The 19,209-nt window shown below is 40.3% G+C and overlaps 1 protein-coding gene across 1 annotated transcript in view; it reads right to left on the bottom strand.

Annotated features, from left to right (window-relative positions):
• LOC114650935 (CD99 antigen-like) overlaps positions 1-17,865 on the bottom strand; it is a 101,985-nt gene extending 84,120 nt beyond the window's left edge. The window contains exon 1 of the mRNA XM_051927285.1: positions 17,641-17,865. Within this exon, the coding sequence (XP_051783245.1) occupies positions 17,641-17,698 (58 nt within the window). The 5' untranslated portion in view covers positions 17,699-17,865. The remainder of the gene's footprint in view (positions 1-17,640) is intronic.
• Positions 17,866-19,209: the final 1,344 nt, after the last annotated feature.

Below are 19,209 nucleotides of genomic sequence, written 5' to 3' on the forward strand. Positions count from 1 at the left end.
TATCACCACCTAATATCTTAAGGTCTGGTCAGCAAACTGATGCAACAATGGTTGTGGCTGCATCATCCAGATGGATTCCACACATTGGTGGTGTTTAAAGTGGTTCCCCACTGTCTATGTAAAAGCACTTTAAGTTAAAAAAGCACTATATACAGTACACCCCCAAAATCTGCGGGGGTTACGTTCCTAGAGCACCTGCGAATTGTGAAAAACCGTGACTTTTGGATGCGATTAAAAAATGCCTTTTAAATGCCTATTTTTATAGTTTAAACCCTAAATACTGTATGCCCCCAAAGCACTTTAATTTTGTTGCAAACTCAGCTTAATACATTATCACCAAAAAAATTACCTTAATACATTACCTAAAAACAGAATGTAAAGTTAAACCCGTATACTGTACAGTACTGCTACTGTATGTCTCCCGCGGTGCTAGAATGTAAAATACTGATGTTACCGCTATACGTACTGTAATTCATGCAAGCGTGTTTTCTTTGGTATGGGCTGTCGTTTTCTTTGTTATAAGTAGAGTAAATACATAATTTCATTTAATTAAAATACAGTAAAATGTACGGGTATGATGAATGATACTGATGATGAAGTAGCTGTGCAGTACGATGCAGAGGATTTAAAACTCCTTGGGTGGCGCCTCTTCTTCAGGCGCTTCAGGAGGATTCGTATCTTTGGACGGGACTTCTTCTGGTGGGGTTTCGTGCTGGCTTTTCTTTATAGGTTTCAGGAAAATTGTGATGGGAAGTTGCTACATTGTCTGCTGTAGCGAACTGCTGGTACAATTTCCGTGCTTTCTCACGGATGAGGTTACCGTCCAAAGGGATGTTCTTCCTGCAGTTGGTGATCCCTCTTCCATTGCAGGGGTTGCGTTCCATTGCCCCCCACGAAAGGTGAAAATCCGTGAAGTAAAAACCATATGTTTATATGGTTATTTTTACATTGTTACGCTTGGGTCACAGATTTGCACAGAAACACAGGACGTTGTACAGAGACAGGAACTTTATTCAAACACTGCAAACAAACATTTGTCTCTTTTTCAAAAGTTTAAACATGCTCCATGAGAAGACAGATGACAGTTCACAATTAAAAGAATGCAAACATATCTTCCTCTTCAAAGGAGTGCACGTCAGGAGCACAGAATGTCAGAAGATAGAGAGAAAGAAAAGCAAACAATCAAAAATCAATAGGTGCTGTTTGGGCTTTTAAGTATGCAAAGCACTGTGCGGGAAGCATATCGCGCAATAAACCACCACATGTAAGCCCAGCAAGGAAGGGAGCAATGTGAAGGTAGTCTTTCAGCGTTTTTTGAGGAGCGTCCGTATCTTCTAGGGGTGCGAACAGCCCCCCTTCCTCACAATATATTTGAGGAGTTTTATTTAATACATGCTCTGATTGGGTAGTTTCTCAGCCATCTGCCAATAGCGTCCCTTGTATGAAATCAACTGGGCAAACCAACTGAGGAAGCATGTACCAGAAATTAAAAGATCCATTGTCCACTGAAACAAACAAACCAGCGAAAAATCTGTGATATATATATTTAAAAATGCTTACATATAAAATCCGCGATAGAGTGGAGCCGCAAAAGTCAAAGCGCGATATAGCGAGGGATTACTGTATTTTTATTCTTACGGTCGTTACCTTTTTGGCACTATCACAGAAACTTAGATACAGTACTCCAGATCGCTGCTTCGTTCTTCTTAATGTAGCGTGCGGTGCTTTCATTAATGCCATAGTGGCACGCTACTGCAGCATAACTTTTTAGTTCCCGGAGCAAATCCAGTAGTTCAACCTTCTCCTGGAGTGCTTCAAACTTTTTCTGGCGCTTAGGCTCAGTGCAAGAAGCCTTAGAAGGTGCAGGGCATTTTGCTGACATCTTGTGCGTTTAAGAATAACAAAATGAATACAATAACAAAAAAGAAAGCACGAGGACACTCAGCTGGAGATGTGTCACAGGGCAGCAGTCAATCAGCAGCAAGGAGAAATGAATAACACTCTCAGATTGGTTACTTTCACCATCTCAAACCACATTTCCCTCAGCGGTTGCTTCCTGTTCTCTCTACAGCGCAGTATTGCCACGAAAAAAGCCATAAAAAATTTGAGGATATTTCTGCTTTCTGCTAACAATTAATAGTTAGGTTCTAAGTAAAAATCCGCGAACAACTGAGTCCGCAAACCTTGAACCGCGTCTTTGCGGGGGTCTACCGTACCTGTAATTATTTAAATTGAAAAAACAATTTCATTAATGTCTCATGAACTTAGAAAATGTAAAAAAACAAAACAAAAAATTAAAACTACATAGTACACCCACAAACTCAAAATCTAGACTTGGCAATTGTCTTATGTTAAAAAGCAATTCCCAAAAAGTCTCATCAGCTACTGAAAACTTACACCCAACCCCAAACAAGACTGTCTACTACCCGTGGAATAACCACACAGCAGGCTGTAAAATCAGGTTTTGTGACAACAGTTTAAGAGTCCCAGCCCTATGAAAAACTGCATTTTGGTATAAAACAAAGAAGGGGCACATAAAAGAAGACAGTGTAACAGGAGACTACATAAAAGCTTGTAGATGTACTTTGATCAGTATTCTGAAACCATTTTAAACTGCTGGTTTGCTTACTAGCTTATTACAGAAAAATGTTTATCAAGGAAACTTACGTTGGGCTTAAACCCCAGCCTCCAAAGCACAAACCACTCTACCACTACAACATAAGACATAACAAAGAAAGCACCATATAGTTGTAAAAGTAGCCACTGAACAAGTCACATTTATGTAGATGTATACAAAGGAAAAAGATAATACAGTAAATCCTCCTCCATCGCGGGGGTTGCGTTCCAGAGCCACCCGCGAAATAAGAAAATCCGCGAAGTAGAAACCATATGTTTATATGGTTATTTTTATATTGTCATGCTTGGGTCACAGATTTGCGCAGAAACACAGGAGGTTGTAGAGAGACAGGAACGTTATTCAAACACTGCAAACAAACATTTGTCTCTTTTTCAAAAGTTTAAACTGTGCTCCATGACAAGACAGAGATGACAGTTCTGTCTCACAATTAAAAGAATGCAAACATATCTTCCTCTTCAAAGGAGAGTGCGTCAGGAGTAGAGACTGTCATAAAGACAGAGAAAGCAAACAAATCAATAGGGCTGTTTGGCTTTTAAGTATGCGAAGCACCGCGGCACAAAGCTGTTGAAGGCAGCAGCTCACACCCACTCCGTCAGGAGCGGGGAGAGAGAGAGAGAGAGAGAGAGAGAGAGAGAAAAACAAACATGCAAAAATCAATACGTGCCCTTCGAGCTTTTAAGTATGCGAAGCACCGTGCAGCATGTCACTTCACTAAGCAGCTGCACAGAAGGTAGCAACGTGAAGATAATCTCTCAGCATTTTTAGACGAGCGTCCGTATTGTCTAGGTGTGCGATCAGCCCCTGCTCACACCCCCTACGTCAGGATCTGAGAAAGCGCAAGAGAGAGAAAGAGAAAAGTAAGTTGGGTAGCTTCTCAGCCATCTGCCAATAGCGTCCCTTGTATGAAATCAACTGGGCAAACCAACTGAGGAAGCATGTACCAGAAATTAAAAAACCCAATGTCCTCAGAAATCCGCGAACCAGCAAAAAATCCGCGATATATATTTAAATATGCTTACATATAAAATCCGCGATAGAGTGAAGCCGCGAAAGGCGAAGTGCGATACAGCGAGGGATCACTGTAGTCACATTTTAAGGAGCAGGGCTGTGTAGACCTATACATTATTTAGATCTAATTATTAAATTAAAACCTCCAGTCCTCAAAGAAAGGTGGTTCATGCGCTTCTTAGGAAACACTGCACCCCTTGGCATTCTGCAGAGAGTGCCACCACACCGTTCATGCCTCGGTTCTTATCCTGTCAGTTAGTCCGCATGCCCATGCTACTGTTCTTATGGCAAGTGTTCCATGGCTGACTGGAGAAGGACCCAAAAGCCAATAATGTGGCTGAGGTAGTCTGCACCTCCAATCACTGGGTCACATTACATGCATCAACTTACAAGCACTCAATTAAGACCAAGATCAAGTTCATAAGTTTACAGACACACAACCCCTTAGCATTTTCTATGTATAATTGATTCCTTATTTATATTTCTATAAAGCAGGCATTAAATGAATGCAAATCAGCTCCATGCATGTGCATACATGCTACACAAGTGCCCCAGTTTTGGACTTTGAAAATATGGCCACCCTATAACCATTAGAGTGCCACATTCATGTGATATCCACATGTGCTCTCTTTACTTTCACTTATGTTAATCCCCAACATTTTTCACTACTCAACAGATTTGACAGTCCCACTTCATGACAATGAACACAGCTAGACATGCACAAATCAACAAGAAATTAATTGCAAAAGGTTTATATTTATACTTTTTTCAAGTTATAATAATTACCAGTTGCCAATTGTCACAATGTACGAGTGTGGGGTGTATATGTGTGTGTTTGTATGTGAGTAAGAGTGGCCTTTGTGAATGATTAGAGTCCTGTCCAGTCCTGTTTTCAGCCTTTGGCCCCCACAATCCTGAAATGGGCTGAGAAGACTGTAGAACCTACATACTGAAATCAGTCCATTGAGGGCTCATGACTGCACTGAACTAAAATGCACCTGAATGTTATACCATGTGAACATTTTATAACTTATTCAGTTTGCATGTAATGCCTAGTTATACATGAATAAATAAATGGAATCTAAGAAAATAACCCGATGAAAGAGTGCTTTTATTCCTTATTTGACTAGTGTTCAAATTGACTCAGCATGCATTGAACTCATGTGGAAATGACTAATCATCCACCACTCCAAAGCTAAAATCAAGAAATCATTGTTTCACACAGCACTGACAATGAAATGACCTGAAGCAACAAGGAATGGTCTCAAAAACTGGGCATTGTATATATCACTAGAATGACAATTCTGTAAAACAATGATCCAGATAGAAAAAACTAAGAACCCCAGACATCTGCAGACCTATTTCACCATCACCAAAACTTTTGTGAAATTACATCATGAGATTTATGACAGAAGTTCCAAGTGCTATGCACAACCATAACTAAAAATGGGTTTTAAACTGAGCACTGCAATGAGCATCAATGTGCTTTTGAAGAACATCTTGCACCTGATGCAGTCTGACGTACACACATTAACTAAGACATGCCTGTGAACATTTGCACAATGGAAGACCACAACTAAACCCAAAATTGACCTGTTGTGACAAAAAACAAACAAAAAAAGTGGTTCATGCTAAACAACCCTGTAATAAAACTACCCTGACATTATTAGCAACAAAAATGTACCTAGAACTTATACAACTTTTCCAGCTTGCCCACACCAGTACTGGCGTATGGAAATTTTCGTAGCTCAGATAGGTACCTTACACAGCCTGCCAAAACATGGCCTACACTACAGTTTAACCAACCGATTACATGTGCTTTGAAGTCATTTAAAACAAAACAAAATAAAAAAATAAAAAAAACTTGCATCTTTTGAAATGTCTTGCTTTAGTGTTGCTAGGGACAGGAACTTGCCATCCACTACAACATGAATACTGGAGATCCTCCACTTCCATAATCCTGGCATACTCTGAAGCCATAAACTTGTGGTCTTTCAGCTGTAGTTAGCTGTAGTCTCTCTACCGGTCATGCCCCTGTCGGTGCAAAATACCAACTGAATCTCAAAACTACCTACATGTTTAAAAATTTTACAAGAACAACTCCAATTTCATTTCTAAATTTGCCGCATTAGGGATGCATCAACAAACTCAAAGACAAGGATTTAAATTTGGCATACTGCTCTACACCATTACTTTAAACATCCTCATCTAGAATGAAAATGAACATGCTGGAGAAATATAAAAATTAATTCATATTTCTTATTTTTGGATTCTCAGATATGGAATAAGCAAGATCTAATTTGTTAAATCACCCTTTTAAAACCAGAGCCTATTACAATCAAAAAAGCAATGCCAACATAAAAAAAAATGTACTTTTTTCACAGACACAACACTTTAGCATTTTTATTTCAGTACTGCAAGCCTTGGGGGGGGGGGGGGGAACACTTCAATGCTTTGACTAATCGATGCTGTTGTTAAAAGATGTCTCGCAATAAGTTCAAAGACAAACCCATGTTATGAAAATTACAAATGGAGTGTTGCTTTGAACCTGGAAGATGTTAAAAATGTGAATACATCAATGTGACCATCAAAAGAGAACATGTGTTGTTTATATTTAAAAAAAAAAAAACAACAAAGTAACCATGAGTAAGTCAACCATATGGTAATAGTAGGTATTCTATCAGGTTGGATGGGAAGGGATATAACAAGGTTGTTATGTGACAAATAATAGTCTATATTAAAAATGTGATGACGTCATGAAGACCTGCACTGCTTATAATTTTAACAGGACTAAAAACCCACATTTTCTTAATGTACTGCGTCATGACACCATGGATATGGTATGGACTAATGTCTAAAACCACAGGATTTTAAACCATAAAGCTCCAGGCTTGTTTGCTACTCCTAGATCGCTGTGCAACTCTGAGTAAACCTTTTGCTTTGCCAAAGTCTAAACTGAGAAATATGGAAATAATTGTACACAGATGTTTGAAAAATAAAGATAAAAACACTATAATCACCTCTTCAGTTTGTCATCTGCAGAGATACAGAAACCTTTTCAGCCAATCTCTCTCACTACCCCCCCCAAATTATTCAAACTGCCTAGTATTTCGTCCAGTTTGGTATTGTATTTTTGTAAACTGTTCTGAGAGGTTATGCAACTAAAATGTCATTGTATAATGTACACAAGACAAAAACCTAGATTTGATATTCTATTTACAGATTTGCTCCTTTTTAATAATGCTTCAACAGCACACATTGAGTAAATGAATACACCTATCTGTACCATAATCAAGGTAATTCAACCACCTGGTAACATTCCCCACATAACCCCTTTTTCAAATACACCTGAAAGGCACCAATAGATTCCAGAATATCATATACACATTCAGCTTTGAATTGAACATTTTCAAGCAAACACAGTGGCTGAAATAAAAACATCTGAAAAAGAAAATCTTAAATTCGTAAAATGACAACTATTAGTTTTTAGTACTAGGGTGTTGTACCGTGTTAGCCATTACGAATGTAGAGAAAAACAAAGCAAAAATGACACCTTTTACTGGCTAACTAAAAAGATTACAATATGCAAGCTTTCAAGGCAACTCAGGCCCCTTCATCTTGACATCTTGCCTGAAGAAGGGACCCGAGTTGCCTCAAAAGCTTGCATATTGTAATCTTTTTAGTTAGCCAATAAAAGGTGTCATTTTGCTTAACTATTAGTTTTGTAAAACAGCCAACCAAAATGTGCATGTACAGCAGCAAAAATATATCTAAAATATCTGGAAATATATACCTTTTTAATTTAAATACTTTAGATAAATGAAATTCAGAAAATTTATATTTCATTATGAGAGAGAGAGAGAGAGAGAGAGAGAGAGGGTGTGGTTTAAAAATATTCTAACTGAGCTAGTCAAGAACATCTGGGCATCATTACCAACACAAAAAACAAATACTTTTTAGTCATGGCAGGAAGCCATGTAAGAAAGAAATTCAAACCAGTAGCGCGGAGGTTCAGCTTTGAATTTTAATGATCTTCAACTCTTTATTAAAAGCAATTAAATTAGAATATCCCAGAAAAATCAATATGTCCAAGTCTGGGACATAAGCACATTAGAATCACTCATACGGGATCAAAGGTGGCAACGGCAGCTATCAGAGTCAAAATGAACAAAGCAATTCATCAGTGTTCTGATTTGGTGAGCAATATTCTTTTAACTTAATATGAACATGTTATATTTTCATCAAAGATCATTGGAAGTTATCTTTCTTCTCACTTCATTATGACATTCCATGAACTCTAAAGTTCAAAACTTAATCTCCGCTCAAAATTCCACAAGGATGTGAACAAGCATATCTTAAAATACATATGGAATTAGAGGAGACTTTCCATTAAAGCAAAACATCACACAACACATTTTAGGAACTGAATCTACAAAAGTAGTGACTGGCATGGACATCTAAAGAGGAAAGCTAAATAAAAGGAATATTTTTCAAACTGTTACTCAAAGCACATCTATGGATACCATATTTCTTCAAATGTAGCACTAGTACATAAAAATAATCACTCAGGATCATTCACTTTTGCATGGATTTTCAGTTATTAACCTTATGTTTTACTACTACTGCTAGTACTAATAATAATAATAGTAATAACAATACATTTTATTTATATAGCACCTTTTCCATGCTCAAAGGGTTTCACAAAAATTTACAAAAGAACAGGAAAAAAAAATTAGACTAAAAGACAATAAACCAGAGAATACTGTCAAATTCCACAGTCACTATGGGGTCTTTATTCACACAAAGAATAAGATAGTATTAATGTAAATTAATGGTTAAGAAACCATATTTAAGTGAAAATATTTTCTAAAAACTATTAAAAATGTGAGCTTAACTGAAGTTACATTAATGTTATTGGAAATACATTTATAGGTGTTCTTCACTCTTTTAACACATTAATTAATACAAAACAACTGTTGAATTTTATGGATTATAAATACAGCATTCTGAAATGGAACTTAGAACCCAAAATTTTATTCACAGTTCAAAATTTTTACCGGCTGGGATTTTAATACATCAGATTAAAATATTACATTTGTGAGCAAAACAATCTTTTTATTAATGCTTCTCCCAAAGATAAATAAAAACTCTGACTGACGATAGATAAGACACTATATAATAGACAGATAGTTAGATAAGACACTATATGATAGACAGACAGATATATGATTAGAATCAGGGCTCTTATTTGGCTTCTGAAGGAAATGAAGTTCTCATTTTAAACCATTTCACAGATGCCCTGGAGTGATTTACACAGAACTTCTGTTCAGTTCCATCAGTCTATTAATCAAAAAAGATCTCTTTGTTCCATGCAGTTGTGAAAGCATCCACATAACATGATGTAGCACCAAACTCAACTATATAGCACGGAAGAAGTGACTTAGCTGGTCAGTAGTGTATGATATAACATCACACATACCATTTAGCATTCAGTGCAAAAAGTTCTGCTCAACTGTCATTACACCACAACAGCACATGCCACAAATTTGCAATAGCTTTGCAACCAACAACACTTTTCCCATAAAGGCTTCTTCCTTGTCAGGTCTTTCATAATAACCACTTGTGGAGAGTGCCTAGAAGAAAGTGAATTCACAATCATGATCTTTAAATACTTGTGTACCTCATTCAGAGTCCCAACTGGTCTTGCAGCATACTGCATACTGTGGACCAGGACTTCGATCAAGCCAGGAGTAGACTTTATAAATTCAAACTAAGAGAAACCCCAATAATAAAACCTGCACCCTGCTGGCCTTCCCATTCCACCCTAACATTTTCTCTCAACACATTAAACAAAGTTTCCTGTAATAGGAGCCACTGTGTCATTTGCAAATATGTCACCAACAATACTCAGGTATCTTGTCCCTCTGGAAAATTCAATATTAGGTAATGGGCCTCTAGCCAGTCTAAAAATCTTACTCTTAGCCATCTACATAGATGGGGAGACAGCCAGCAGACCATTTCAAAAAGCATATTTGAGCTGTTAACATCAAAGTATTTTTTTACAAAGCCCTTTGTAGAACATTTTAAGTCCCTTGATCACAACCACAATAGCCTTATCTTCGCAGACACTTTTTAAATAAAATCAGAATAAGCTAAACTCATTCTCCTCCTGGCATCACATATTTCTCCAGGTCAAAATAACCGACCAACTTTTTAATCTCTCCTTTCAGCTGCTCTGATAGCAACTTTTCCTTACCTACTTTGCCTTTGTTCCCTCATTTTTTCCCTCCCTGCTTTTTCCATTTGCGTTGCACATCTAATGTAGTCTGCACAGCCAAATTGTTCCATATTTTATCTTCTTTCCTTTTCAGTGTGGAAATAACTTCTTACCTCTTCTTTTTCCACATATATTTTTTATATGAATTTAAATCTAATCTATTCATATTTAATCCTTTTTCCTTTTCCTATTATACCTGAAATTACTTCCAAAACCTCTAGTTAAATTAAATTGCAATATGTTTTTATTATTATTGTTAAACTATTTTCCAAGATAGTCCCATTGCTACTGCCCACATCGAGCCTAGGACAAGACATAAGGCTGTTTTAAGTAGTGTGTATACAACAGTTAGATGAAAATCAATATAACAATTTTTACCAATACTTTCATGTCAATTCAATTTTTTGAAATCAGTGCAATGAAAATCATTTTCAGGAACTAAAGTAGTTGACAAATCTCCTAGTTCATGAAGTATGCTCAATGTCTTTTCCACAAAAAGAAATGCAATGTTCAAATGACTAACAATTTGTTTAGATGTCCTTTCAGCAAGCAGAGTGAACACAAAATACTGACAAATTATCATTTTTAATCTATATTATGGGATCGGAAAGAAAAAACAGTTCTTTGCAAGACAGTAAAATCCTCTTTAAACCGTTGGCTGCCATCCTATGATGAACATGATGAACCAGACTGGGACAAGAAGTTCTGTTAGGTGGAGCATTCCTTTAATATATATTTATTTTAGTGATACTTCTTCAATTAGGAATTTGCCGATTCATGCCTCAAAATGTTTTCAGTTTTTGCTTTAAAATGACCCTAATATAAACAAAGTTATTAATTAGAGCAGCTCCATCCATCCATCCATCCTCTTCCGGATATCCGTGGTCGGGTCGCGGGGGCAGCAGCTTGAGCAGAGATGCCCAGACTTCCCTCTCCACGGCCACTTCTAGCTCTTCTGGGAGAATCCCGAGGCGCTCCCAGGCCAGCCGGGAGACATAGTCCCTCCAGCATGGCCTGGGTCTTCCCCGGGGCCTCCTCCCAGTTGGACGTGCCCGGAACACCTCAACATGGAGGCGTCCAGGAGGCATCCTGAACAGATGCCCGAGCCACCTCATCTGACTCCTCTCGATGCGGAGGAGCAGCGGCTCTACTCCGAGCCCCTCCCGGATGACTGAGCTCCTCACCCTATCTTTAAGGGAAAGCCCAGACACCCTGCGGAGGAAACTCATTTCAGCCACTTGTATTTGCGATCTCGTTCTTTCGGTCACTACCCATAGCTCATGACCATAGGTGAGGGTAGGAACATAGATCGACTGGTAAATTGAGATCTTTGCCTTACGGCTCAGCTCCTTTTTCACCACGACAGACTGATGCAGAGCCTGCATCACTGCGGACACCTCACCGATCCGCCTGTCAAACTCACGCTCCTTTCTTCCCTCACTCGTGAACAAGACCCTGAGATACTTGAACTCATCCACTTGAGGCAGGATCTCGCTCCCAACCCTGAGAGGGCACTCCACCCTTTTCCGGCTGAGGACCATGGTCTCGGATTTGGAGGTGCCGATTCCCATCCCAGCCGCTTCACACTCAGCTGCAAGCCGATCCACAGAGAGCTGAGGATCACGGCCTGATGAAGCAAACAGGACAACATCATCTGCAAAAAGCAATGACCCAATCCTGAGTCCACCAAACCGGACCCCCTCAACACCCTGGCTGCGCCTAGAAATTCTGTCCATAAAAGTTATGAACAGAATCGGTGACAAAGGGCAGCCCTGGCAGAGTCCAACTCTCACTGGAAATGGGTTCGACTTACTGCCGGCAATGCGGACCAGGCTCTGGCACCGATCGTACAGGGACCGAACAGCTCTTATCAGGGGGTCCGGTACCCCATACTCTCGGAGCACCCCCCACAGGATTCCCCGAGGGACACGGTCGAACGCCTTTGCCAAGTCCACAAAAAACACATGTAGACTGGTTGGGCAAACTCCCATGCACCCTCCAGGACACTGCTAAGGATGTAGAGCTGGTCCACTGTTCCGCGACCAGGATGAAAACCACACTGTTCCTCCTGAATCCGAGGTTCGACTATCTGACGGACCCACCTTTCCAGAACCCCCGAACAGACTTTTCCAGGGAGGCTGAGGAGTGTGATCCCTCTGTAGTTGGAACACACCCTCCGGTCCCCCTTCTTAAAGAGGGGGACCACCACCCCGGTCTGCCAATCCAGAGGCACTGTCCCTGATGTCAATGCGATGTTGCAGAGATATGTCAACCAAGACAGCCCTACAACATCCACAGCCTTGAGGAACTCCGGGCATATCTCATCCACCCCCGGGGCCCTGCCACCAAGGAGTTTTTTGACCACCTCGGTGACCTCAGTCCCAGAGATGGGGAAGCCCACCTCAAAGTCCCCAGGCTCTGCTTCCTCATTGGAAGGCATGTTAGTGGGATTGAGGAGGTCTTCGAAGTACTCCCCCCACCAACCCACAATGTCCCGAGTCAAGGTCAGCAGCGCACCATCCCCACCATATACAGTGTTGACACTGCACTGCTTCCCCTTCCTGAGACGCCGGACCAGAATCTCCTCGAAGCCGTCTGAAAGTCGTTCTCCATGGCCTCCCCAAACTCCTCCCATGCCCGAGTTTTTTGCCTCCGCAACCACAGAATCCGCATTCCGCTTGGCCTGCCGGTATCTATTAGCTGCTTCCAGAGTCCCACAGGACAAAAGGGACCGGTAGGACTCCTTCAGCTTGATAGCATCCCTCACCGCCGGTGTCCACCAACGGGTTCGGGGATTGCCGCCACGACAGGCACCGACCACAGCTCTGGTCAGCTGCCTCAACAATAGAGGCACGGAACATGGCCCATTCGGACTCAATGTCCCCCCACCTCCCTCGGGACGCGGTCGAAGTTCTGCCGGAGGAGGGAGTTGAAGCTACTTCTGACAGGGGGCTCTGCCAGACGTTCCCAGCAGACCCTCACAACACGTTCGGGCCTACCAGGCCTGACCGGCATCCTCCCCCACCATCGAAGCCAACTCACCACCAGGTGGTGATCAGTTGACAGCTCCGCCCCTCTCTTCACCCGAGTGTCCAAGGCATGTGGCCACAAGTCCAACGACACGACCACAAAGTCGATCATCGAACTGAGGCCTAGGGTGTCCTGGTGCCAAGTGCACATATGAACACCCCTATGCTTGAACATGGTGTTCGTTATGGACAATCCGTGACGAGCACAAGTCCAATAACAAAACACCACTCAGGTTCAGATTGGGGGGGACCATTCCTCCCAATCACGCCCTTCCAGGTCTCACTGTCATTGCCCACGTGAGCGCTGAAGTCTCCCAGCAGTACGAGGGAGTCCCCAGAAGGTATGCCCTCTAGCACCCCCTGCAGGGACTCCAAAAAGGGTGGGTACTCCGAACTGCCGTTCGGTGCATACGCACAAACAACAGTTAGGACCCATCCCCCCATCCAAAGGCGGAGGAAGGCTACCCTCTCGTCCACCAGGGTAAACCCCAATGAACAGGCTCCAAGTCAGGGGGCAATAAGTATGCCCACACCCGCGGGCAACTCCAGAGTGGTACAGAGTCCAGTCCCTCTCAAAGAGATTGGTTCCAGAGTCCAAGCTGTGCATTGAGGTGAGCCCAACTATACTTAGCCGGAACCTCTCAACCTCGCGCACAAGCTCAGGCTCTTTCCCCTTCAGAGAGGTGACATTCCACGTCCCAAGAGCCAGCTTCTGTAGCTTCACACTCCACCCGTCCTCCTTGGCCCCTCCCTCAGGTGGTGAATCCATGGGAAGGGGTCCCACGTTGCCTCTTCGGGCTGTGCCCGGCCAAGCCCCATGGGTGCAAGCCTGGCCACCAGGCACTCGCCATCAAGCCCCACCTCCAGGCCTGGCTCCAGAGGGGGGCCCCGGTGACCCGCGTCCGGGCGAGGGAAAACGCCGTCCAAATTTTTTATTCATCATAGGAGGTTATGTTGAACCGCACTTCATCTCATCCCTCACCTAGGACCAGTTTGCCTTGGGTGGCCCTACCAGGGGCATAAAGCCCCGGACAACAGAGCTCCTAGAATCATTAGGATCAATGATCCTAGAGCAGCTCTAAGGTGATAATGTGAGAGGATCACACACACCAAAAAAAAAAAAAATAGGGAAAAGTGGCCTTTAAAAAAAACATCAGTTATTTTAGTTTCTTACTGGTTGGCTTTGTTTCAATTCCAACACTTCACTCTGTCTCACAGATCTCATAGCACGAGACTACTGTGGGTCCGAGGTAACCCCACCCTCTCACTCCCCACATCTTTGCACCTAAGATAATGTTTTTTGAAAAAAATCCCTTAACAGGTGAATGCCGTTATTTTCACCCTCTCCACTCCCCAATGAGAAGGTCCAGTGTTCTAACATTACTGTACTTTTAGGTTTAAAAAACTGTACAATCATTTTTATAAAAATTGTAGAAAATGTCAGATTAATGTGGAAGAATATACAATGCCAAACAAAAAAAAAATTTAAAAAAAACATATCTAACATTATATTATAGTGTTTACTAATATTAATCAGAAGTCGAGCAAGATGACACCTTTTATTGGCGAACTAAAAAGATTGCACCATGCAAGCTTTCGAGGCAACTCGGCCCCTTCTTCAAGCAATATGTAATCTTGACTGAAAAAGGGGCCCGAGTTACCCTGAAAGCTTGCATATTGTAATCTTTTTAGTTAGCCAATAAAAGGTGTAATTTTGATTGACTTCTCATTACATCCATTATGGCTAACACGGTACAAACATCCTAGTACTACTAATATTAATCAACAATAGAAAGATGATGTTTTGGATAAACTTAAATAGTGGAACAGGGAGAACCTAAAGGGTATAGCAAAGAAACAGAAATGGCCAGCACACTATCTTTGAGTTACTGTATTTGCTATTTTTTTTTTTTAAATCATGAAGTAGAATGTAACTTGTGAATTCTTCTGTTGATCTGAATTCACATGTATACTGTTAACTATATAAATTTTTCAATATTAGAAGTATGGAAATTTAATTCATTTTTTATTCCATTTTAAACCACACTACTGTTCTTACCTTAAAAATATTTTTTAAAGCATTTGCTTTACATAAGAAAAAAATAAAAGACAAACACCCACTTGTTAAAACCCCAATATTAAGGACAGGGGACTGTAGAAACATTACCTTAAGTTGCTTGTGGATAAGTACTTCATGGTTTAGTACTTAACCATTTAAGACTGAAAAAATTGTGGCATTCCAAAACATTTAATTCCTGAAGTGAGTATGCCAAGAAAAAAGGATTAGAACCCCTCACCCTGAGATATGAAACAACATTTAATCACATGCATGTCAGTAGTCTACTGAAGTTCAGCATTTAACTTTGATTTTGATAGCAGTAACATAGGTCTACCGTTATCCTTAATCATGCTAAGATCCAAGACTGTGCTCTAGTTTGCAGCATTGGGTTTAAAATAGTGGGTGGTCCTGACCAGATAATATAACATTTTGAGAGACTTAGTTAAAAAAAATGTGGGGAACCCCTGCAATTAAGTACTTACATTTTGACAAATGATACTCGTAACAGAATGATGCAATGTAAACTGAGAGAACGCATTCAGAAGTTATACTTTGTTTTCTTACTCTCAAATGTTTCACTCAGGAGGTTTTTGAGTCATACTTTGCATTTGTACTTATTTAAAAACTGCATGAGATAATTTAAAGACAATTCTTAAAATCTAGCTTCATTTTTTAAGAACGTCAATATTGGCAGAGCTGCTGCAAGACTGTCCCTCCATGTTTTCAAACAAATCAAATGGCAAATCAGCAGGTACAAATCTACATTACTAATAAAGAACTGAACTGAATTGACAAGTCACCATCTGTAATATCAGTATCCTTACGAATGTTTTCTGTTCCTTGCATTTATAACGTCATCTTGAATGGCCTGCACAACCCAACCTGTTTTGGCTCAGCTTAGCTAGCTATTTGACACAAACTTATCCACAGAAGGCTGATCAAGTTCATGATGATGTCTGCCATGCAACATTTGCTAGCCCATGCCGTGGTTTTAAGGTATGTGGCTATGTTCGCTTTGGTTTTGACTATGGTATACAGGTTAAGTGGTATGTGCCTGCATGAATTATTGTTTCATGTAGTGTTGATGTATGCAGTTGTGTGAAAGAATTTTCTTAGATACAATTTAAACAACACACAGATTAATAACCTATGAGACCCCTTCCACCCTCAACAAATGGAAAAGTGAGTCACTCTATGGCTGCTTCAGGTGGTGTCGTTTGTGGTTTGTAATGTTCGTGTTTTCTTTTGGAGCTGCTGAAGTCCGTTTGTAAACAATGTACACGTCCAAAAGAGTTCATGAAAATTGTTATGGCACATATATTGACTGCTGAAAATGTATGGCATGCATGTAGGTGTGTTTTGGGTGTTTGTGGAACACGTGATGTACATTTATTATTTTTAATTTGGCTGAAGCCAAATGGCATACATTTTAGATATACATATATAATTGGAGCACAGACAGGTGAAGTGAAGCGACTTGTTCATAGTCGCACAGTTTCAGTGGTGGGATTTGAATCCACAGCCACAGGGTTTAAAGTCCAAAACTTTAACCACTGCGCCACACTTTCTAAGATATGAAGTGCTTAAGTAAAGGTGTTCTGCAGCTAACATCGTCAACATCCTGGTGCTTTATAGTCTCATTGGCTTTTGTCACTTGATGCCAACCACCAAAAAAAAAAAAAAAAAAAAAACGGAAACGATTTTTTTTTTCCCAAATCTCTCTTCTTTGCTGCGTCTACAACTTCCTTCTGTATGATCACTGACTCCATCCATCTGTTTTCCAAACCCCGATTATCCACAGCATGTGAGGAAACTGAAGCCTATCCCAGCAAGCATGGGGCGTAAGGAAGCCTATCTAGTACCAAATGACTCAGTTGAATTAGACATGACCTGGATGCCAAGCCTGGCAGCTAAACACGTCCTTTCAGTATGCTGTCGGTTAACCCCAAAACACTAAACCGTTTCACCTTTTCTATAGAAAAGAATTATGGCTCAAAAGCAATAAATATAAATCTCCCAAACTAAAACAATGAAGAAGACCACGCGTACGGGCCTCAGTAGTGCCTTAGAAGAGTGAAATCATTTTTAAAACAGCCGTTTTATCTAAAACATATAAATGCTACGCCATAAAAGGTTACATAAAATAGATGTCAGACAAACATGGGGTATTTAAACGCAAGGCCGAACAGCACTGCTGTTGTTGCTAAATAAAGCGAAGGTTATTCTTGTACTCGGCCAAACGCCGCCGTTTAACTCTTCCATATAAACTTTCACCATGTTTTCACTGGGCATGCAGACTGGTTACATTGTTTCGCGAAGCCGCTGTAAGGAATGGCTCATTGCCGTTTTAAAATTCTTAACTGGTCGATTAGTAAGATCGGTCGCGTCAAAGACTGCAAGCTTGGCACCCCAAAAGAAAGCCAGATGATGTCAAACGCCAGTGCTTGTTGGGAGCATATGAAGCATTTATATAAAGATCTGCACTTATTCCGCGACTCAATGTTGTTAAGTAAATGGACTGTTTTTTAAAAAAAGTAGCGTGTCGTTCCTTTTAAGGAATTCCTTGTCCGTCGATCCGAAATAAAAACAGTAAAACTGAGCGTACATGGGAGAAAAACAAAGCACTTACCTTGACCTGATACCGTGAGCACCAAACTGAAGAAAAACACTATTCTTAACGTCAGCATGTCTTACTTAAAAGGCCCGTCTAAAAATTCAGTTTAAAAAAAATAACCTACAAAACTTTTTTTCGAATGAAACAATGAAAGGAGTCCTTTTGCCTTAAGATATCACTTGGCTTTCTCCTAAAATAACATCACCAGTGTCCCCCCCCAAAAAAAGTAAGCAGGCTGTAAATTCTGACAAGATAATTGCAGATAATGTGCCAATGAGGTCGCTCAATGTACATGGGACGTCCAATGAGAAAGCTTAAGGGCGGGACATGTGCAAAGACAAGTAGGCGTTGTCGAGACCGCACCCAGCTTATAAATTGCTGCAGGGTATTGGACGAGTAAAGCAACGCGCGCTTTTACTTTGGAAGTTCGTAACTTGCAACCCCGATTTTAACTTTACAGTACCTTAAAAATATTTTGAAATTGGTATTTTGAATCTTTAAAGGATTGAGGACGCTTTTAGCCATGCCGTCGATGTACAGAATAGTCGGTTGTCTCTTTTTTTTCCCTCTTCATCCTGTGCTCTAGAATAAACGCGGGCCTGCTCAAAACCAGCGAAGATGGCAGTTTACATCGAAACAAGTCGTATTTTGGGTGTGGCTATGTAATTAAATCACCAGCCTTGCCCTGCACGGAAATGAAGTTTGGGTGAAGTGTTGAAGGAGGCTTTTCGAATCCACTTCTGCAGTCTTAATAGGACCATCCTACCAATGATACAAACTTTGCGCTAAACTTAATTTCTGTTTCAGCACCTGTGTTAAAAGTTGTACCATTCAAGAAGCTTCAGTGTACTTTTAGTCATTTAAACAGGTGTCATTTTGGAATGCTATTTTTCAGTCGGGATTTAGTAGATGTATTTATACTAAGTGGCATATGAAAATGAGAGTATACTGTACTGGATAATACAGGATGGATGCAATTTGTGAAGCAGTTCTCTATTTTATCTAACAAATAATGTAGCCTAATTTGTCCCAGACTCTGTGGCATATTACTGTCAGTGTTTGATATGACCGCTACAGTGTGTTCTTTCATTTCCTCAAGCACAAAACTCTAAAATTTATGGTTCATTTTCCTGTGGTGCTCATGGCAATTAATTACTTTTAAGGTGGTTGAAACTAAAGTGAAATTTTTAAAAATCTATTTTTACATTTGCTTTTATATATTGGTTGGGTAACCTCAACATTAATAATATAAACCATCTTAACACCATTTTAAAACTTAAAAATAAAATTATTGGTTTACAGCAGTCTGTCACCAGGTTGTTTTACAAACAGGTTAGAATGAAGGCTGAGAATTCTATCAGACAGACGCCATCCTATTTTTTTTCCCAAATTTTCAGCTGTTGCCATCAGGAGGCAGATTGAGGATTCTGAAGGTAAAGTGCAACAGATTTAAGAAATGCTGAAAGCATTTTGAATTCTGTTACTTGCAGGGATGCTGTAACTTCTTAAATATCATTTTTTTATGTACTGTTAAAGGTAATTGTTCTTCTTTATACTCATCCTAAGTATGTGTTCTTGTACCTT

Source organism: Erpetoichthys calabaricus, chromosome 4, assembly GCF_900747795.2.
Source record: "Erpetoichthys calabaricus chromosome 4, fErpCal1.3, whole genome shotgun sequence".
NCBI lineage: Eukaryota > Metazoa > Chordata > Cladistia > Polypteriformes > Polypteridae > Erpetoichthys > Erpetoichthys calabaricus.